This window comes from Camelus dromedarius, chromosome 4, assembly GCF_036321535.1.
Source record: "Camelus dromedarius isolate mCamDro1 chromosome 4, mCamDro1.pat, whole genome shotgun sequence".
Taxonomy (NCBI): domain Eukaryota; kingdom Metazoa; phylum Chordata; class Mammalia; order Artiodactyla; family Camelidae; genus Camelus; species Camelus dromedarius.
Window position 1 is genome coordinate 59,256,322 of NC_087439.1, and position 19,077 is coordinate 59,275,398.

The 19,077-nt window shown below is 35.2% G+C and overlaps 1 protein-coding gene across 3 annotated transcripts in view; it reads right to left on the bottom strand.

Moving 5' to 3' along the window:
* Positions 1 to 19,077, bottom strand: part of COL5A2 (collagen type V alpha 2 chain) — a 288,262-nt gene continuing 269,185 nt past the window's right edge. For all 3 annotated transcript variants that reach the window (XM_064484975.1, XM_031451781.2, XM_031451780.2), the window contains 13 exons: positions 18,484 to 18,645; positions 17,706 to 17,813; positions 16,499 to 16,606; positions 15,003 to 15,056; positions 12,915 to 13,022; positions 12,339 to 12,392; positions 10,161 to 10,268; positions 9,698 to 9,751; positions 8,586 to 8,693; positions 6,392 to 6,683; positions 4,609 to 4,796; positions 2,382 to 2,621; positions 1 to 1,694 (listed from right to left, as the gene is read on the bottom strand). In XM_064484975.1, coding sequence (XP_064341045.1) covers positions 1,548 to 1,694; positions 2,382 to 2,621; positions 4,609 to 4,796; positions 6,392 to 6,683; positions 8,586 to 8,693; positions 9,698 to 9,751; positions 10,161 to 10,268; positions 12,339 to 12,392; positions 12,915 to 13,022; positions 15,003 to 15,056; positions 16,499 to 16,606; positions 17,706 to 17,813; positions 18,484 to 18,645 — 1,731 coding nt within the window. In that variant the 3' untranslated portion in view covers positions 1 to 1,547. The remainder of the gene's footprint in view (positions 1,695 to 2,381; positions 2,622 to 4,608; positions 4,797 to 6,391; positions 6,684 to 8,585; positions 8,694 to 9,697; positions 9,752 to 10,160; positions 10,269 to 12,338; positions 12,393 to 12,914; positions 13,023 to 15,002; positions 15,057 to 16,498; positions 16,607 to 17,705; positions 17,814 to 18,483; positions 18,646 to 19,077) is intronic.

The following is a 19,077-nucleotide window of genomic DNA, read 5'->3' on the forward strand; positions in this document are numbered from 1 at the left end:
TTGACATGACAAAAGCGTGCATTTAATTCAATGCTTTGCAGAGATACATGACTAAAGTTGTGTGCATGGCTTGTCCTTTGGGATGGTCCCAGCTGTTTATTTTTAAGGAAAAAATAAAAATGGAGCCAACAAATGCAATTAAGGAAAAAAAAAATCCTTGAGACATAAGGGGACCTACATGTTCTAGTCTAAGAAACATGCAAGTATTACAAAACATTCCAGATACAGTATGACAGATGAACAGTGAAAAGGCACTGGAACAATGCTCCTTCTTTCCGAAGCGGGAAGTCTAACAGTTATGTTTTCACAAATGGTATCGATGAAACCATCTTTATTTTTAAGAATTTTTATAGAAGGAATTTTAGCACCATCATTAAAGGAATAATAATAATAATACATTTTAGCCCTGCCTATCTCCAGTCTTGGAATGATCACAGAAGCATAGCACCTTTTAGAATCTAACATATAAACAAGAATAGTAAGTCCATCCCAGCTTCCAGAGATGAGGTAGCTCATGCTAAGAAATATTGGGTCATTTTTCCTATGAGAGTTCAAAGGCCAGATGTTCTCATTCCAATCATCACATTTGATTAGAGTCAGCTCCACAACTCTGAGTTTCTAAATCTTTTTCTTCATTATAGGCTTCAGGAAGATGAGATTATACATGTGGAAGACTCTCAACTTTGGGTCCTGAATATATGTTTATAAAGTTCTATGGAAATTATTTTGCATTCAATGCTTCTTAAACAAGAAAGTGCGAATGTATTCAAAGGTATACTCCTTTAATTTCTATCTATATTGATAAATTGAGTCAAGAGGGAAAGGTAGCTTTAAATTTGAATGAGAAAAAAACCTAGATTTACCACACTTTACAAAAATTAAAGATCACTTTTTTTGTAGAAATTCCACTGAATATATATTATTTAAAAGTTCCATTTAAGACAATGAGAAACTGATTTTTTTATGGTTCTCTTTAAAGCCTCTCTGTGTTAGTCATACAATATCAAGACATGCATGTGGGTTTCAATCACAAGAATAAATATTTTGATTTCATTTCTAATTGATTATCTGGGAATGAGAGGTCACAACAGGGCACTACCTTCTATTTTTCAAACTGCAGCCATGTGAAATAAACATGTGTTGTGGTTTCACATACCCCACTCTTTAAGCTACTTGCCAGGAAGAAGAATTTTCTCATAAATACTAAGCAACTTTGTCATTATATTGAAATAAATTGAAGAAAACGGAGATTTATTTATTCAATCAGTTTACTTTTTTTTTAAAGGTGGTCACTGTCATTGGTCATCTTAAACCTAAACTGCTGTATTGAAAAAATATTTTAAATCAATTAAAACTTGAGGATTGTAAGTAAAATAAATATTCTGAAGGATAAGGCCAGGCACTTAAGACCATATATACAATGCTGATGCAGAATCAGCCATTACTTCAAGAGTCTCAGGATCAGCTTCAAACAGTCAGAGTCTTGTGAACGGTGGTGGTCACTGGTGGCGGGGGTGGTGCTCATTGTCGGTGTATCTCGGCTTGCTTTACACAAAACAAACTGGCCCAATTTCAATGCCAAACTCTTGGTCTGTGCTGCCAACATCCACAGGGGCAAGATCTATGATGGGCAAGCGAGCCACATTCTGTGTTCTATATTCAAAGATGGTCTTGCCCACATTTCCATTTCGTTTCTGAAATTCAGTGGTGCAATGGGTTAACAGTAGATACAAATCATTCCAAAGAGGTTAGACAGCAACTTCCAAACCAGTTTTTATAACATAAAAGCAATGATTTTTAGAGCACTACTTAAAAGTAAGAGCACTGCTGACATGAGTGAGGTACTGGCGTCCCTCGCAGGCATTCCTCTCATGCTTTAAATAGAGGAAAAGCCCTTTGTTCTATTGGAGCTTCCCAAATGGTCACTAACTACATAAACTTATAAAAGGCTTTTTTGGATTTCACAAGTGAAACCATAATTCATCATTAAATATTTTCCTTTTTTATATCTAGATATTCAAAGGGGAAGCATAACAATCACTAAAAAATATAAGGTATCTCAGACTGATTATATATTTTTAGAATCAAGGAATTTTAAGCATGGGACTGAGATTAAGTAAATTATGTAACTTGCAGAAGAACTAAGGTGAGTTTGCAGAACAGCTGTAGAGATCCAGTCCTTTCTTTCTGGTTTTATAGTAAAACCTCTACTATGCTTCATGTCCTAACCGTATTCAAGTTTATCCTAAGGAACAACTATAAACAAACTGCTGTTGCATTTATATACAGGGGGAAATTGCCCCCACTTCTGGTGCCATGTCTGTGTTTTTAACAAAACAAATTTTTATTCAACCAGATCAATATGGATCAAAAGTACTTACAGAACAAGTATCGTGAAGAACAATGTATCTGAATCTAATGTTTCCCTCTGCTTTGATGTCTAAGTCATTTGACCCTTTGAGAACCACAGCTTTCTTGAGGTTCTTAGCTTGATCATCCATGTATCCTACACTGTTTTTACAGATGTAAGTAATGTTCTGGGAGGCTTCTTTCGATAAAAGGCGCAAGAAGGTCATTTGGGTAATGGCTGCATTAGGTGATTGGTGGTCTCCATAAACAAACTAGAAAAACAAAGAGTCTTTGTTATAACAGTGTCTACTCCTCTTGAGTTCTCGTGGCTGGGCTAATAAAACTAACACAAGACAGATTAACAGGAGAAAAAGAAACAACTTTAATTCATGACACGAAGGTCTCAGAAATGGGACCCAGGAAGTGGCCAAAGCAGGAAGATTTTATACTTTTTCAGACAAAGAAACAATAAATTTGAGAGTTGACAGAACAAAGAAACTTAGGTTTGGGTGCTTAAGTAGTAAGGAATTTAAAGTTTGGGCTTGGGGAATAAATTAGTAAAAAAGTAGTAAGGTTTGTTTGTGTAGGCTTCTCAGCTCTGAATTCCCTATCTCTGGTGATAAGGCCGTCTTTCTACCTCCCAGTACAGGAAGGGCACCTTTCACATGGGAGATTTATTTTCTGCTTTCAGGAAGACAAAGAGGAGGGTCAAAGTGTCCTTCTTGCATCAACCATTTCTTAAGCCACTTTAATTTAAAAAATCAATATGGCATTGAAGCATATCTTGGGTGGCCATCCCTGGGTCCCAATATATGTAATACTGATGAGTTTCATAGCACTGTGTGTGTGTTGATCTCAGAAAAATTAATTTTGAAGAGTATTACTTTTATTCTTTCATATAATAATATATTCTACAAAAAAATCTTAAAATTTATATGAACATTCACAAGTTAGAACTTTTGTCTCCTTATTACCCCAAATAAGTGGTATGAAACCAAAGATAATTATAACTTATCAGAGAAAATTCAAGTGTTTTTAAATTTGCTTCTTTGTTTTGTTTTTAAAAATCTTGAATATCACTTTTTAGAAGAAGTTATATACTTGAGCACAGGCCTGGCTGTTTAATCATGTATCAAAAATACCTCATTGTTTTTATTGCTAATTATAATAAGAATAAGGACTTAACTATTGGTATAAAATCTTTTTTAACCCAACTGTTATATATTTGTAGGAAATATGAATTAGAAATTTTCCATCAGCTAACAAAAACAAATAATCAAAAATAGTTTCTTACAAGATGTTTCCTACTCATCTATGTCCAGCTTTATTTTCAATGCTCCTGTTTGAGCCTTCTACATGATATAACAACTAAATTACATTTCAATTAGGTATATTTAAGCTTTTAGGTTTCCTGTTCATTAAATAATGATAGATTCTAGTATATCCTGCACACACCCACAGTGTCCTCCTATCATGCTGATTATGAATATGAGTTCTGAGAAAAGTCAGGAGCAGAGCTGAGAAGAAAATTTGAGTTCAGCTGCCATAAGGAAATTTGGAATGAAATAGTCAGATAGCAACAGGAAGCGGCAAGGCTGGGTAAGAATCCAAATACTGGACCGTGAAGGAAACAGGGGGCTGGACTTAGAAAAATATTAATACAATTTACATAATTAGAAAAATATCTTAAGTTTAAGTAATACTACAAAGTTTACAAAGTGACTCAATTATTAAAAATACCATTATAGTAATTATCTAATATTTACCCACCACTAGCCAAATACTAGATAATATACAAATCAATTTATATAGACACCCTCACTTTAAAATGGCAAAACAGACACTCCAAAAGGTTAAGTGACTTCCCAAAGTCCCAAAGGCAGTAAGAGATCCTGGTCTGAGTCATCTAGGTCTGGATGCTAAGCATAATTCCTGTCTTTCAACTATGGCAAGATCCCCTCACTCCACGGTCAGTGTCACATGCACTAAAGGAGTTTACATGAAAAATAATTACTTTTGTGCATTCCATCAATGGGAAAAATAATTTAAAATGTCACATTCAAAATTTATGTTAATTTAACTCATAGTAACATTTATGCAAGGATATTACAATTTTAACTAATGAGAATATGTGACTGCAAAATTAACATGATAAAATAAACTTGGTCAAAAAATAACAGCATAGTCCTGAATAAATACTAAAATATAGTAAGTAATGACAAGCAATGAATACAATTTTAAGTAAGCATATGAAATTACCTGAGATCCTCTATTCATATCAAGACCATACCAAATAGGCTTATGGTCAGGAGACTTGCTGGCCCACCAGGTTTTACGTGGCACACTGGATGGGTTTGCCGAAATACATGTTTCTCCTGTTTCCATGTTGCAGTAAACTTTGATTGCATCTTCAGCAGATCCCTGGTTAGGATCAATCCAGTACTCACCTATTTTTCCAAAAGAAAAATATTTGCTAAATAAAAAGAATTTCAAACACGATTATGAGTCTCTAAGAGAATTAACAAGAGGGTTTAAAAATATGCACCCATTGATTAAAAACTCTTTTAAGAGAGAATCCCAGTTAAGGAAATACTCTGCACCTAGGGAAAAAAGTAACTGTCATGTATTTGGGTCCTTTATACATGCCAGGCCCGTTCTAAAGCACCTTGTCGAATGTACCCAAGGCTCAAAACATACATGTGAAAGAAATATCATTATAGCTATCTTATGGATGAGATAAACCATACCAAAAAGATAATCCATAGTGAGTAAGTGACTTTGCCAAAGTGAATGTGTTTGCATTAAATTTATAAAGCCAATATTTTAAAACAAATAATAATGGGATGTAATAAAATAATGTATTGTCAAAAATATGAATAAAGTAAGTAAATGAGTCAAACTGCAATTAGAATGCTATGAATTATCTCACTGGCTCTATTTAAAATTGATCTTCTCAAGGATAAGAGATTTTTGAAGCAGGCACTACCAAGTGAGTGCTTGGTGCTAGATATACAGTCAAATAAATACACACACACAAATATTTTTGTGCATATATCTCTATATACACATTTGTGTATATATATATATAAAATGTACATATGTAAAATATACAAAATATCTATATATAATACATGTATATTTATATATGTATATATATAATTTATGTCACAGTATCATGTAAAATATGTATAAAATATATAATATATGTATCTATGTATAAAATATGTATTAAAACTGCATTTTAAATGAAATGAAGGCACATTTATTTGGCAGTGGGCTGTAGACTATAGAGTTGGTAATCAAATTGCCTATTCTGCAGAGATAACAACTTCAGCTATCCCTGTCAATGTCATTTCAACGTTAATTGAAATTCTTAAGTATTTCATAGCTCATTCCTATGGCCTAGGATCCCTCCCTCTTCTCCAGGTCTTTAAATTAGATTAAGCAAAATGATAGAATTTTGCAAACTTTATGCATGGTTTATGCAACTAGGGAAAAAGACTATTTAATTCCAAAATATTTTATAACATTACATAACATAATCCTGCAGCAGAGATTACTGAAGTGAGATTTTATAGAACATGAATCTACCTGAGAGGAATTCCACATTCGCATACATTTGGGAAATAATGTACACTTCACTCTCCTCTTGATGATCTAACTATGTATGTCAGCCTGTTAAATCCTTGAGAAATATTGAGGTAACTAAATACGTTTAACCTAACTTAAGCAAGTATTCTCTACATTTATGTATCACCACAAAATGCTCAATATTTTAAGACTTCTGGATGGAAAGGAACTCCCACAATGAAATTGGATCATTAATCGGATATGTCCCCTATTACAGCACATATCATTACATCCCATAATTTTTCTTATCATTGGCTGTCCCCACCACTAAACCATAAAGTCTGCGACTATTCACTGTTTTATCTCTTGTGTCTATCACTAAGTAGAAAGTGAGTAAAATATACTGGAGTGCACTTGAAAATAACATGTCAGGAACAGTGGCTTTTGCTCAGATGGGCAGCTGCCTACTCACCGCTCTTCTTTGCAGAATGGCAAAGCTTTAGGTCATCACAGGTCCGGGCTGGGTGCTTTTTAGAGCCGTCAGGGCTGCGCATGGTTTCAATCTGACTACTGAGTGACTTCAGGGTAGCGTGGACCCCTGGATCAGTTTTGTTTTTGTCATCGGGAGCTGCCTGATCTTCAGTAAACTCCGGAAGGGGATCCGGCATGCTCTCATCATAATGCCCCATGATATCCCCAAGAGCAGCTGTCAGGTGGCCAGGGGGGCCGGGAGGGCCAGGTGGACCAGGCTCCCCAGGAGGACCCTAATTTAAAAAAAAATGGAAATACATTTAACACATTTTGAGGGTTTCATTTTTCCACTGAACGCAAAGGCCTTGATGGGACTTGGTGTAGAGGGAGTTACAATTTAACGCCCCAAATTGATGGTTCTGAGAGATCTGTGACTTAAGCTTTCCTTTTTTTTTTAACTAGATGGTTCTGGCCTGTGAACATGTAACATGCCAAGGATTATAAGTGATGCATTTTCAGGCAAGATATCTGCAAGTTGGCATCTGAAAAAAGTAAAAATCAAAGCACAAAGTATTCGCTTTGATGTTTACCCTTGAAGATGTAATAATTTTATCTTAAGAATATGTAGATATATACATTCATTTCCAAACTATTTGGGGCAAGGTGCAACTAAAATGTAAAATGGAAATACTGGACAGAAGCTGAATGAGGAGATACAGAGGAGTTGCTGGTGCCAGTTCCATAAGACTACACATCGACACCAAGGAAATACACACAGGACACGCCCACAGGAGAATTCCCCCCATTTCCAAATAAGGGGAGAACCACAGGAAATCTTTTTATGTGCATCACTTAGTGTGTAGATCAAAATTCTCTGAACTAAACAAAACTGGAGGAAGTTGTTGTTATCCCTTTCATTATCAAAAAAATGGTGTTCTCATACTTTTTTTCTCCCAAACAAGAACCACTGGGAGTGAAAGGGAGATAAGCACAAAAAGCAGCAGAGGCTAGAAAAGTGGATCTTCTCTATTAAATTTCCTTCTGCATTTTCCCAAGGAAGAACTCAGCAACTTGAGAGAATCTGTCAACACCCTGATGGGATGTGTGGCCCACACCTCTCGTGGGGAGCACATCTTGGCAGTCAGAGGCTGGAGCTCTATTTCCGGCTCTGCCACTCGTTATACGGCTCTGGATAAGCTGCTTCAGCCTCTAGTGGGGGCACTTCCTCACCTTCAACAGACTGTTGGATCTGTTTTTTCCCTCACTAATTGATTCCATGCATTCCTTTATGCTAATCTCAGAGGTTTTCTTCTTTTCTATCAGGGACTACCAAACCACAAAATAAAGTCGATCAAGAACCACACAAGTCGGAGGAATTCTTCCAATTCTGCAGCTGTTCTCCATTTAAAGTCGGGAAATAAACAAACAGGAAATATTCCTCTTGACCATAGGAAAGATAAAGCTGTTCTTTCCATGTGATAATTAATAAATATTTGGTTTAATGGTATTTCCAATAAAGGGCAGAGACAGGATAAATAAGAAAAGGAAAATAAGACCAGAGAGGAAGAAACACCAGGGAGGGACACCTAGACTCACACACACACACACACACACACACACACGCACACACACGCACAGATGCACATACATACGTGCATGCAGGGCAGACAGATGAGAGTGTTTCCCAAAGTTTGGTTTCTGAGAAGCCAAAGTCTAAGTAAAGCAATTTATAGCTTTATATAATCCTCAAGCTGATACTATTGAAATTTTTATTAAAAGTTTTCATTGAAATCCTTTCTGAATATCATTTTCAGCAAACTTCAATTTCATACCCTTCACTTCTAGTATTTTCATGAAGGATTACACATCAAATCTCACTTTTAGTATATTGCCATTTAAAGCAAAGCAACATTTTCATAACTTTAATTACAATACAATCATAACATGCCACTGCTCTCGCTGATACCATGTGAAGTCAAGGCCTGTGTAGCTTCGACTCTGATTTTAAATACTCTGAATAATTTGTATTAAAATGTTTGAAATAGTTTCTTAAACACACAAGCTCTTACGTGATTTTTAGGCTTGTTTTCAGAGTTCCCTAAGTCTTTTGTCCATGCTGCACAGACACTCCTTAGATGGAAACCAAGCTATGGGAACCAACAGTGTCACTTGCACACAAATCTCTGTGATTTTACCTCAGGTCCTGCTTCTCCAACACTGCCCCGCACACCAGGAGGCCCGATGGGCCCAAGTGGCCCAGGATTCCCTTCTTTACCTGAAGGACCAACTGGGCCTGGAGGACCCTGCAAGAAACGAAGGCCATATTTTAGATTCTGTGAAGAAAACCTTTACAATGTCTTTCTCTGATCAAAGAACTATTTTTTTATCGAGCTAACACAATGATTGCTCAGAGTCATTTTCATAGTGACTAATAAATGGAGTTCTAGCACTTTCTACTATTTACTACTTTATCACACATAAATTCCATGCATGGCAAAAGACTAGTGTCAGTTAAAGACTTTAATGGACTAGTCATCTACTTTTATTGCTAGGAGCTGTTTCATCAAATTTCATGTATTGTAAACTTAATTAGAAATTCAATTAACTAGGAGTAAGAAGATGACAGAAGTTGGAGTGTTTGATATAAATTGAATTTGTGTGCTTATACCCCAGATTCCCATCACATCCTAGTAATTTTGATACTACTGGTCTCAATTTTATGTATGATTTGTTTGCACTGTATTGAGACATAGGAGAAATTCTTTCTAATCACTTTCCTAAATAATTACGTGTGTCAATTGTCTGATGGCATTAATGACCTACTGAAGGTAGCATTAATACTAACATCGAATTTCTAAAAGCTTCAAATATTGGTTTCATTTTGTGATTTGCTTCTTAATAAGCCATATGCCAACTACTTCTGAGGCACTATTATAATTAATTAAAGGAAAAAAATACATCCAGCTTCAAAATCTGTCTTCACTTCATGGTAAATCCTACTATATTATCTCAAAGAGTGTGATTTAACAGGAATTTTAATAAATACAGAGTAAGAAAATGAACTAGCAGATGAGTATACCCATCCTAGGTAAGAGATTTTCATGTGGTCTCATGAAGTAATATGTCATATTTCAGGATATTTCTACTTGAAGGTAAGTGCTGAATGGTTTGTCTCATATATTTGCTGCCAGTTTCAGAGAACCTGGGCCAACTCCAGCTTCAATACCATGAAAATGATACTTAAGCACTAACAGCACGTCACAAGAGCATTATTTATACCTGCAATTTATTAAGTTTTGTTACTTACTCTTGGGCCAAATGGTCCAGGGATTCCAGCACTGCCTTGTTCACCATTTGGACCCTAAGTAGGAAAAAAATTTAAAACGAGGCCAAAACATTTATAACCCATGTTTTACCATTCTCAGCTTTATTTTACAAATTTTAAGTCCTGTCATTGACCTTAGCAGCATAAACTACTTTCAAAAAAGTCATCAACCTCTACAAGTTAAGTATTGGTCTACAAGTTGACCCAATACTAAAGACAACTGTAGGAGTAATGGGGCATATATCCTTTTCTTTTATTTCTTTCCTACAAAATATAGTTGATATATGGGAAATTATATTGGGCAATTAGGTAATTAATTATTCATCAAGATATTCTTTGAAAACAATAAAAAAAAAAGTCCATCCATTTTATAGACAAATGTTCATGCCAAGATATCTGTGTATTTTCACATGGAGGGCAAATGATGCTGAAAGGAGTAACTTACAGGAGGTCCAGGAAGACCTTGAAGACCAGTGAAGCCTCTGTGACCCTTCTGACCTCGGTCACCTCGGTCTCCATGATCACCTTTGTCACCGCGAGGTCCTTGGGGTCCCTAGAAACAGAGTTGTAGCATGGATATTGTCTGTTGAGACTACAATTTGCTACAATTTTATTTTGCCCAATTGTATTTGCCATAATTTTGAATACTATATTTTATATCAATGAATATATTTACTTATCTATATAGTATTAGACCTAGGAATTTTTGGCTATTTTTCTCAAGGAATGAAGGTGATTACTAAAGGTATAAGATATATAATAATGCTTTTCTAAAGATTCATTTTTAAAAAATGTTTATCCTATATTCAGAATAAAATGAGGTATTTTTAAGTTTGATCTAGCCTATCTGAAATATTTTCCAGAGATTATATTTCACATATTTAGCTGATATTATTATGTAAAAATATTGCCACCATATACAGATTCTTTTAAATTAAAACATGAGTTATTTACTTATATTACTTCTAAGAAAAAAAAGTGTTTACTAAATTTGCATATGCAAGTAAACTAACCAGATATGACAGCTTGGACTATATTAAGAAACTGGCCATATTTGAAAGTTGCTAAGGGAGTAGATCTTAAAAGTTCTTACCACAAGAAAATAAAATTTGCAGCTATGTGGGATTATGGATGTTAATTAAACTTACTGCAGTAATCATTCCACAGTATATACCTACATCAAATCATTATGCTGTACACCTTAAACAAATACAGTGTTGTATGTCAGTTATAGCTCAATAAAACTGTGGGAAAAATAAGAAATTGGAAAAACTTGTTTGCGCAAATGAAAGAGGAATATCATCATCAAGGCACTCTCCACTACGGAAAACACAAAGAAACTCTCTGCTATCTTCATGTCTGCCGTATCTGTACTCACATCCATCAACCCTGACCCTGAGAAACCAAAGAAAAAGCAATACTTAACAATCTAACTGTGGGATAGGAGCTACATCAAGAGAGGAGGTGAAAATTATCTGATCAGTCTTATCAGTCTCAGGCTTCTTGTTTGTTTGTTTTTAAGTCTTGGGGAATAAAAGCAGTTCCAAGGAACTGGTGGTGGTTCACAGTAAACTGACAAGGAGCACAGGGTCACCTACTATAGGGGAAGCTTGTTTTGTCTTCAAAGTTTTCCTAAAAGAGAACTGAAACTCTATCAGCCTGAATTTGAAGAATGTAAGATATCATCAAATAGACTGGCTCTCAGGTTAATTTTTCCCTTATTAGTTTTTTGTTCTTATTTTGTTTAGTTCTTAATTTTTAGTTTGGATATCCTAATTGTCAAACAGTATGAGAATCTTTTTTATAATAAAAATAAGACTAGATCTCAGTAAGTCACATACTTTATATAACAATGTAAATTTAAATACTAAAATCAGTCGGACTATTTTTATAGTGTCAGAAAGGTTATTTTATTTTGGAAATGCCCCCAAATTTCATAATTAAAAATAAACTAAACCAGAAAGCACGTATTTAAATTATTAACTAGAGTTCATTTAATCATGAAAAACAAATTGTAACTGTCAGAAAACCATTCACTTGACATGCTATGTAATAGTGAAATCTTCTAATTTAATAATAGGCCATAATTTAAGGCTTTAATTGTTCTTCATGAGCATAGATATTGATTTATATAATGGCTATGAAAGAAACATGACCTACTAGACTGCCCATAAGAGATGATTCGTTCATGATAAGATGTCAATATAATAATCCTCATTCTTGAAGCAACTGTAAATAGCCAAAAAAATTAGAACACGGACAGGGCAGTCTAATTGAAAATAAAACATAATATTTCAAGTGCTTTTCAAGTTTACACAGAGCTTCCAAACCGATTTTCTCATGCAATTTCTAGAAAATCTCAGTGAATGGCTCCTATTATTTCGGAAGAAAATTGTGACTAAAAGTTTTAATTGATTGTTGAAATAATTCATGGTTAAATTCAGAACTCTATTAAAATTATAAAAACAAATACAAACTCCTGGGTATTATTTTAAAGTAATATTTTGTCTAAAGCTTGAGGAATTTGGTAATTTTCATGTATGAGTCTTAAGTTGTACTTCCTCTTTAAGAGTATATTGTATGTAAGAAGACATGTATTTCTTTAAAAAAACAGAGAACTTACAAGTAAGCCACGTTTCCCAGCTCGACCAGGTGGTCCTATAGGACCTCGAGAACCCTAGAAGAAATTTTCACAAAAGTTTAATGTAAAAATATATATGGATATATTATATAGATATAGAATTCAAGATTATGTGTTTGTAGTTGAATATTTATGTATGTGTATCTAAGTATGTATCTTATGACTACTTAATTAAAATCAGGCTAACATTCCTAGGTATGAGGATATGAATCTAACCCCAATGACACATCTATAGTCAGTTTTATTAATGGACTTCATTGAATGATCACCTTAATTGATTACATAAACTGTTACTTGCTTAAATTTAATATGATGCATACTTACTACATTTCCATAAATCATGACATTTTTATACATTGGAAGTCAAAGCATCAGAATTCTTAAATACCTACTAGAAATCAAATTTTTAAGACTAAAAAAATTAATTTATAATTGACTATCATTCTTTGTTTAGCGTCCTTAATCAAGCACACATGTCATCGTGTGCATGCACGGATGTAGCTCATAATATAGCATATTGATGTTTATAACTGTCAGTGTGAAATTGACCCTCCTTACCGGATCTCCTCTTTGTCCTGCATCTCCTGGAGCACCAACAGGGCCAGGAGTTCCAGGGGCACCCTGAGAGCCTGGCAGACCCGCAGGCCCAGGGTCTCCACGATCGCCCTGACAAGAAAACATGATATTATCCTTTTAATGTTTATTCTACATGCTCATGCTATTCATGATTTTAAAAAACATACCTTCTTTAAATTTATTTTTATTATTGTACTTATATTTTACTTACATTTACTTACTAATAAATCAAATTGAAAAGAATAAGATTTTTCTCCCAGTTTAATCCTTCCCCTCACTCTCACCCTGTTGTTCCCATAGGGTATAGGAGTATAGGAGTGGTAAGCTCCAAGGTTCAGCACGTTTCTTAGGTCAGTGAGTCTTCCAACTGGGGTATTCATACATTTGATATAAGCAAAGACTTTCCCAGAGTGTGAACACAGGGACAATTTTAAGGAAACCACATTCCAGATGTTCAACTTCACCTGTTCTTTCTGCTTTAGAACATTCTTCCCTACCTCGTCTTTAACCACCACCCTTCTCCCATTTAGTGAAATAAAAGCAGATATCATACCATCTGCAATCTTACTATGGTGCAATGCTCCAAGGAGGAAACACCACTGGGCATCAAACTAAGTATATTCCCAGAATATACAGTTCGCTTGAGAATAAAGCAAAGCAGTATCTGGAAAGAAAGTGGCTCCTTCTGATTTTATTCAGGAGACCCAGTTAAGACAAGGTTCCAAATCTTATATGTCTCTTTAAGAAGTCAGAGATGAGATTACTATTATGTGAATGTATTAAGTATAATTATTTGACTTGAAAAATGGAGTCAGACCTTTTTTTCTGACAAAAATTAAACATTTTAAATATTATTTGACTGATTAGTTTGACCAGCAGGATAAACTTTCTCAATTAGGTTAGAGAATGGACACATAATACATTGAATAAGCTGAACTGGCAACTCTAAGATTTTGGGAAAAAAAAAAAAAGAATACACTGAAAGCACATATGCATTTAGAATTTACCAGTAATTACATCCTTTGCAATTATTAAAACTTGTGATTAAAATAAAATGTGACGGCAACTTAAAATATGCTTAAGGGTTCATAGATTTTCAAAATTATATTGGGGGTATATCAGCAAAATCTTTGAAGACTACTGCCCTATACAATATATACTGACCAACAGAAAACCCAGATGCCAAAAGAATTTACGTTGCCTGGATTTACAGCAGATGGAGGTGGTGGGAGGGTGGGGGCGTTTACCCTAAGATTGCTCAGAACTCCTCCTTTCCCTCTCTTTGAGTGCTTACTAGATACTTTAAACACATTATATAAAACCCAAATGCCCAATGGAATTGGTATTAATCATATTTAAAATATTTAAAAACTGACATTCAGAAAATTTGTTCAAGATCATTTAGCTAGTTGCTGAAGGAATTAAGATTCTAACTCAGGTCTCTCTGGTTTCAAAGTTCATTCTGCTACATGCTGAGCTCTTGGAGGAGAAGACATCATAACAGACATTAGAGAGGGGCTTATTTTGTCTTCCATTTACTACTATGTAGTCTGAGACAACTATGTGACTGCCCAAAGAGACTAGAGCTTCAGACAAAGTTGGGAATGTTTTCAGTTTAGCACATGTTTATTTAAAAATACATCATGAAACATACAATATTTAGAAAGGCATGGTTCATTTCCTCATGGTGCATTCACTTTAGGAGGTGAGTAGAGAAATTAAGATGTTTCACAGCTCTTTTGTGCTTCCACACTTTCGTGAATGACTTTGAAATTCAGACTGCTTCCTACGTATCCTCATCCAAAGCCTTCATGGTACACCAAATATGAATGCAATTTGTTTTTCTACTGTTAATTAAAAAAAAATGCCTTCTCACTTTGCTGTGTATCCAAACCTCATTTCATTTGCAAGGTCTACACAAATTATAACATTACAAGAAATATTGCTACTATCAGAAAAATCAGGCTGCACTGGGGTTGGGAGAAGAAAAACAGTTTTTTAATCTTTAGTACTACAAAGATTTCAAATTTACATTACTCCAGATTTTTTAATCAAGAAAATTGCCCTTACACGTTCTCCAACCGCACCATCCCGTCCTGGAGTACCATCATTACCAGCTGGACCCTATAAAGAATCATATTTGAAAAGTGAATTAACTGAGTAATAAAAAAATCACATGCCAATTGCCAGAAAAAATACAGCATGTTTTCCACCTCTCTTCCATATTATAAATTAGCATTTATGGAAATTCCAGTAGAAGAAAGTCTTCTGCCATCTTTCTATTACTTTGATTTGCTTGTGAAGTTATTAACACATTCTTACACTTCCTGGTGCCAATTTTAAATACGGTTATATTTAAGACACTGTATTTTCCACTTAGAATATAGTGCTTATGAAGTACGATGTTCTTTTCCCTGCCGTACATATTTCATATCCAAGAGTTACGAATGCCCAGTTATTTACTATAGCAGCTCTACTTTAAAAATGTTCTGGAATTTGCCTCAAATTTGGGTTCTTCAGTGTTTGGTGTGGATTTGGAACTCCCAAATCTACGCTCAGGTTGGCTTAATCAACCTCTTCAATGGCAGGTCCAGAGGAGGTGCCACCAGATGGGGGTCCTCTGCCACCAGGGAAGCCCCCAGATATTCCTCCTGGTATGCCTGCTGCACTCAATCTAAATTCTTCATTTCTATTTTTTTTATTTTTAAAAAAGAAAGAAAAGTCAAATTCTTTTAAATAAATAGACAACAATTACATTCCTGGAATTTTATGTTTTGTTTGTATTACCAGTGAATGGTTTTCCTCACTTTTACTGACCCAAATAACATCCTTAAAGTTTTAAAATAAAATAGCTGTTTAGATATTAAATTACTTTTTAAAATATATAGTCTTCCTTTCCTATTTTATTTTGATGTATTTTTAAGAACTGTATTTTTACCATTTGATCAAAAATTGCTCTAAAAGTTATTGATTGTTTCTTTCAAGAAAATGTGACATTAACTGGTGATTTACTCCTTAAAGCACTGAACAGAGGAAATTCCAACCTGTAACTTTTCAAATTACCTTTCAAAAGCTGATTTCCTCTCAAAAGAGCCTAAGGGAATATGATATCCATAATGATACTTTATAGAGATATTTAAGTAAAATGATCTGTACTTAACTTTGCCTTTTTCACAAGCTATACCAATTATATTAATCATATCACCATCAAACTTGGCAATTTTGACAAATAAGCCATTACAGAATGAAATAATAACAAGAGAAAAGATGAATGGCCGTGTCCTTTGACCTTCAAAACAATTTGGCAACAACCTAAATCAACAACCTAAAATACTTGGCTCCAGACTAGATGAAGGTCAGTGCAAAGTCACCAATTTCATTACCTTTTCCTTATATCATCATCTAGTCAACTCTCTAGGGAAGAAAAATACATCAAAAAACATCACTAGGAAACTTCCTTCAGGTCAAACGTACAATTTCTAAATGTCTAAGCTGATTTCTAAATAAAAAATTGTCCCCATGACAGCTGGATAAGGAGGGAGAGCAATTTTCACTACAGTACTTACTTCAGGGCCAGGTTCCCCCACAGGGCCATTGGAGCCCGGGGGTCCCACGGGTCCAGGTGGGCCTTTATCTCCTGGTGCACCAGTTGGTCCTACTTTTCCTGGTGTGCCCTGAAATAAAAGTGTAAATATGTCAACCACTTCTGAAGAAGTTTAAGAATGCCAGTTCACATAAAGCCTACGTTTATTCAATTGGCACCTCAGTCCCTCTTCTATAGTAATAATTGTCCATTAACCCACAACACCCACATCACTGTAGGGCCCTCTTAGAGGCATGCTCACTTCTCATCACACTCATCCTGACCTTTCAAAGGGACTGAGAGGTATCCTTAGCACCAACTTGAGTGCATTTTGGGTTCTCATCCAACGTTCTCATCAATTCTGGATGCCCTTCTTGAATCTGCATCACTAGTAAGATATACTCATCCTTCTTCATTTCTGCTTTGTCTGCTCACTTGATTTCTATACCCTGGCAGTGTGGTTTCACTATTGGGAGATTTTACTTCCAGCTTCCCTGGCTGGTAACAGTAAGACATCCCTTAACTCCTGGGTTGCTAGTTTCAGATCTCTATTCACATGACCCCAGCTCCAAGGTCCCAGCAGTACAGCTCTCTGTCTACATTCCATATAAAAACGTCACATTTTTTTCCCCTCAAGCATGTAAACTTTCAGCTGTAAAATTCAGCCTCTTCAAAGCTAACAGTGAGTCAAACGTTTATTCATACTCCAGGGAACAGGAGATCACTTTCAGAATCCCTCTTTATAGTTCACCCCGCTTTCACCTCCAATATTACTTTAGCTTAACTATTTCTTCCCTTTGATGGTTTATGAAAACTCTCTGAACCGTGAAATACAGATGTTTCTGTTAGGCATGTTTATTTAAAAAGAGGCTACCCACTCATCAGGAGATGATCCCCCTCCTCTAGGTCCCTGGATATTTTTAATCTCTAAAGAAAGATTTAGAGTCACCCCAAATCCATATCCTTATTAGTCTACTTCTCTAGTCCCAGGGTTAAATAAATGTATTTTTCAAAGACATTCTAAGGTACTTCAGTAAAGAATTTGACATTTAAAGTCAAAAGGTTTTTAAGAAACTCAGAATTTGTGTCTAAAAAAGACTGTAGATCTATTAAGAAAAAAAGATAAATTCGTTCTTCACAAATTAGTACGCACACAACCAGATGAAATATTGACCAATGCTGTCACTTACTGCTGGCCCTGGAAGGCCGGGCATCCCTCGCTCTCCGCGCTGCCCTGGCATGCCGACAATTCCTCTTTGCCCGGTAGTTCCAGCTGGACCAGGGGGACCATCTGGACCCTAATTTTAAGGACAAATTATAGTGAGAAATTCTCCAGGGAAAACTATGTGCAAGTACTTCACAACAGATCATAGCTTTACAGATTTTTCAGTATGAGACAAAGTTTTCTGTTTCATAAAACCACACTATATATGAGTAGCCATAATGTGTAATTCACACTAAGCCTCTAACAATATTTAAAGGTGAGAATGGTTCATTAGTTGGAAAGGAACTTGAACATTAATGTGAATATTGGTAGAATAAAAGGTAACTATTCAGGCAAATATTTTTCCTCTTTTTAATATGACAAATTTTTTAAATAAAGAAACAAAATAGGGCTTTATCTAAACACCTTAATGTTGAAAAATCTGGATATTAAATAAAATAGTCTGCTTTAAAAATTTTTTCTTCATTCAGTACAGATACAATACATTTTGTAAACAAAAAATGTTTTCTTATTTAGTTTTTGAGCACCATATCCATTACTGTTACATTTTTGTATCTGTACATATACTTTTTTCCTAGAACTGAGAACTGTAAATTAAAAACCTACAGAGCAGAATGCGTTAGAAAGATTACAAAAGTGCCCAGATAATGTATAAACAGCTTTTTCTTGGCTGTCATTATCATGGGTTTCTATTAGTAAATCTCTCAGTTAGAGGTGGTCTAGAACAAAGATGCCAAACTTACAGGTTGCCCATCTTCTCCTGGGTCCCCTTTGTCTCCTGGGCCACCAGGGGGGCCAGCTGGTCCTCGATCTCCCACTCGTCCATGAGAGCCAGGGTCCCCACGAAGACCTGGTGGTCCCTCCTTCCCAGGTTCCCCTAAGGGCCCCGCAGGTCCTGGAGCTCCCTAGTATAACATAGAAAGAGACCGAGGAGGGCAAAGTGGAAGACACGTTAGAGGACCTAAAGTGATGGTCTCTGCCTCAGAGGTAGATTCCCAAGCCTCACAGGGTCATTTTTCCTGTGAGAGAATTGGTCACACAGTGGATTTAAACAAAATGAAAAAACAGAGCTACAGAGTCACTCCTCAGAGAAAAATCTAAATTACATACAGACAATTACCTTTGAGTCATTATTAAAAGTGTGCTTACAATATTATAAATCAACTATACTTCAATTTAAAAAATGAAAAATAAAAGTAAAGTGATGTGGAATTACAAAAAAAAAGTGTGTTGAAACTAACTTGAATTTTCAAACTTCATAAGGCTCTGCCCCAACAATGAATATATAATATTTTATTCTGTCTGATCTGATTTTCTAATGAAATAATACTATTTAT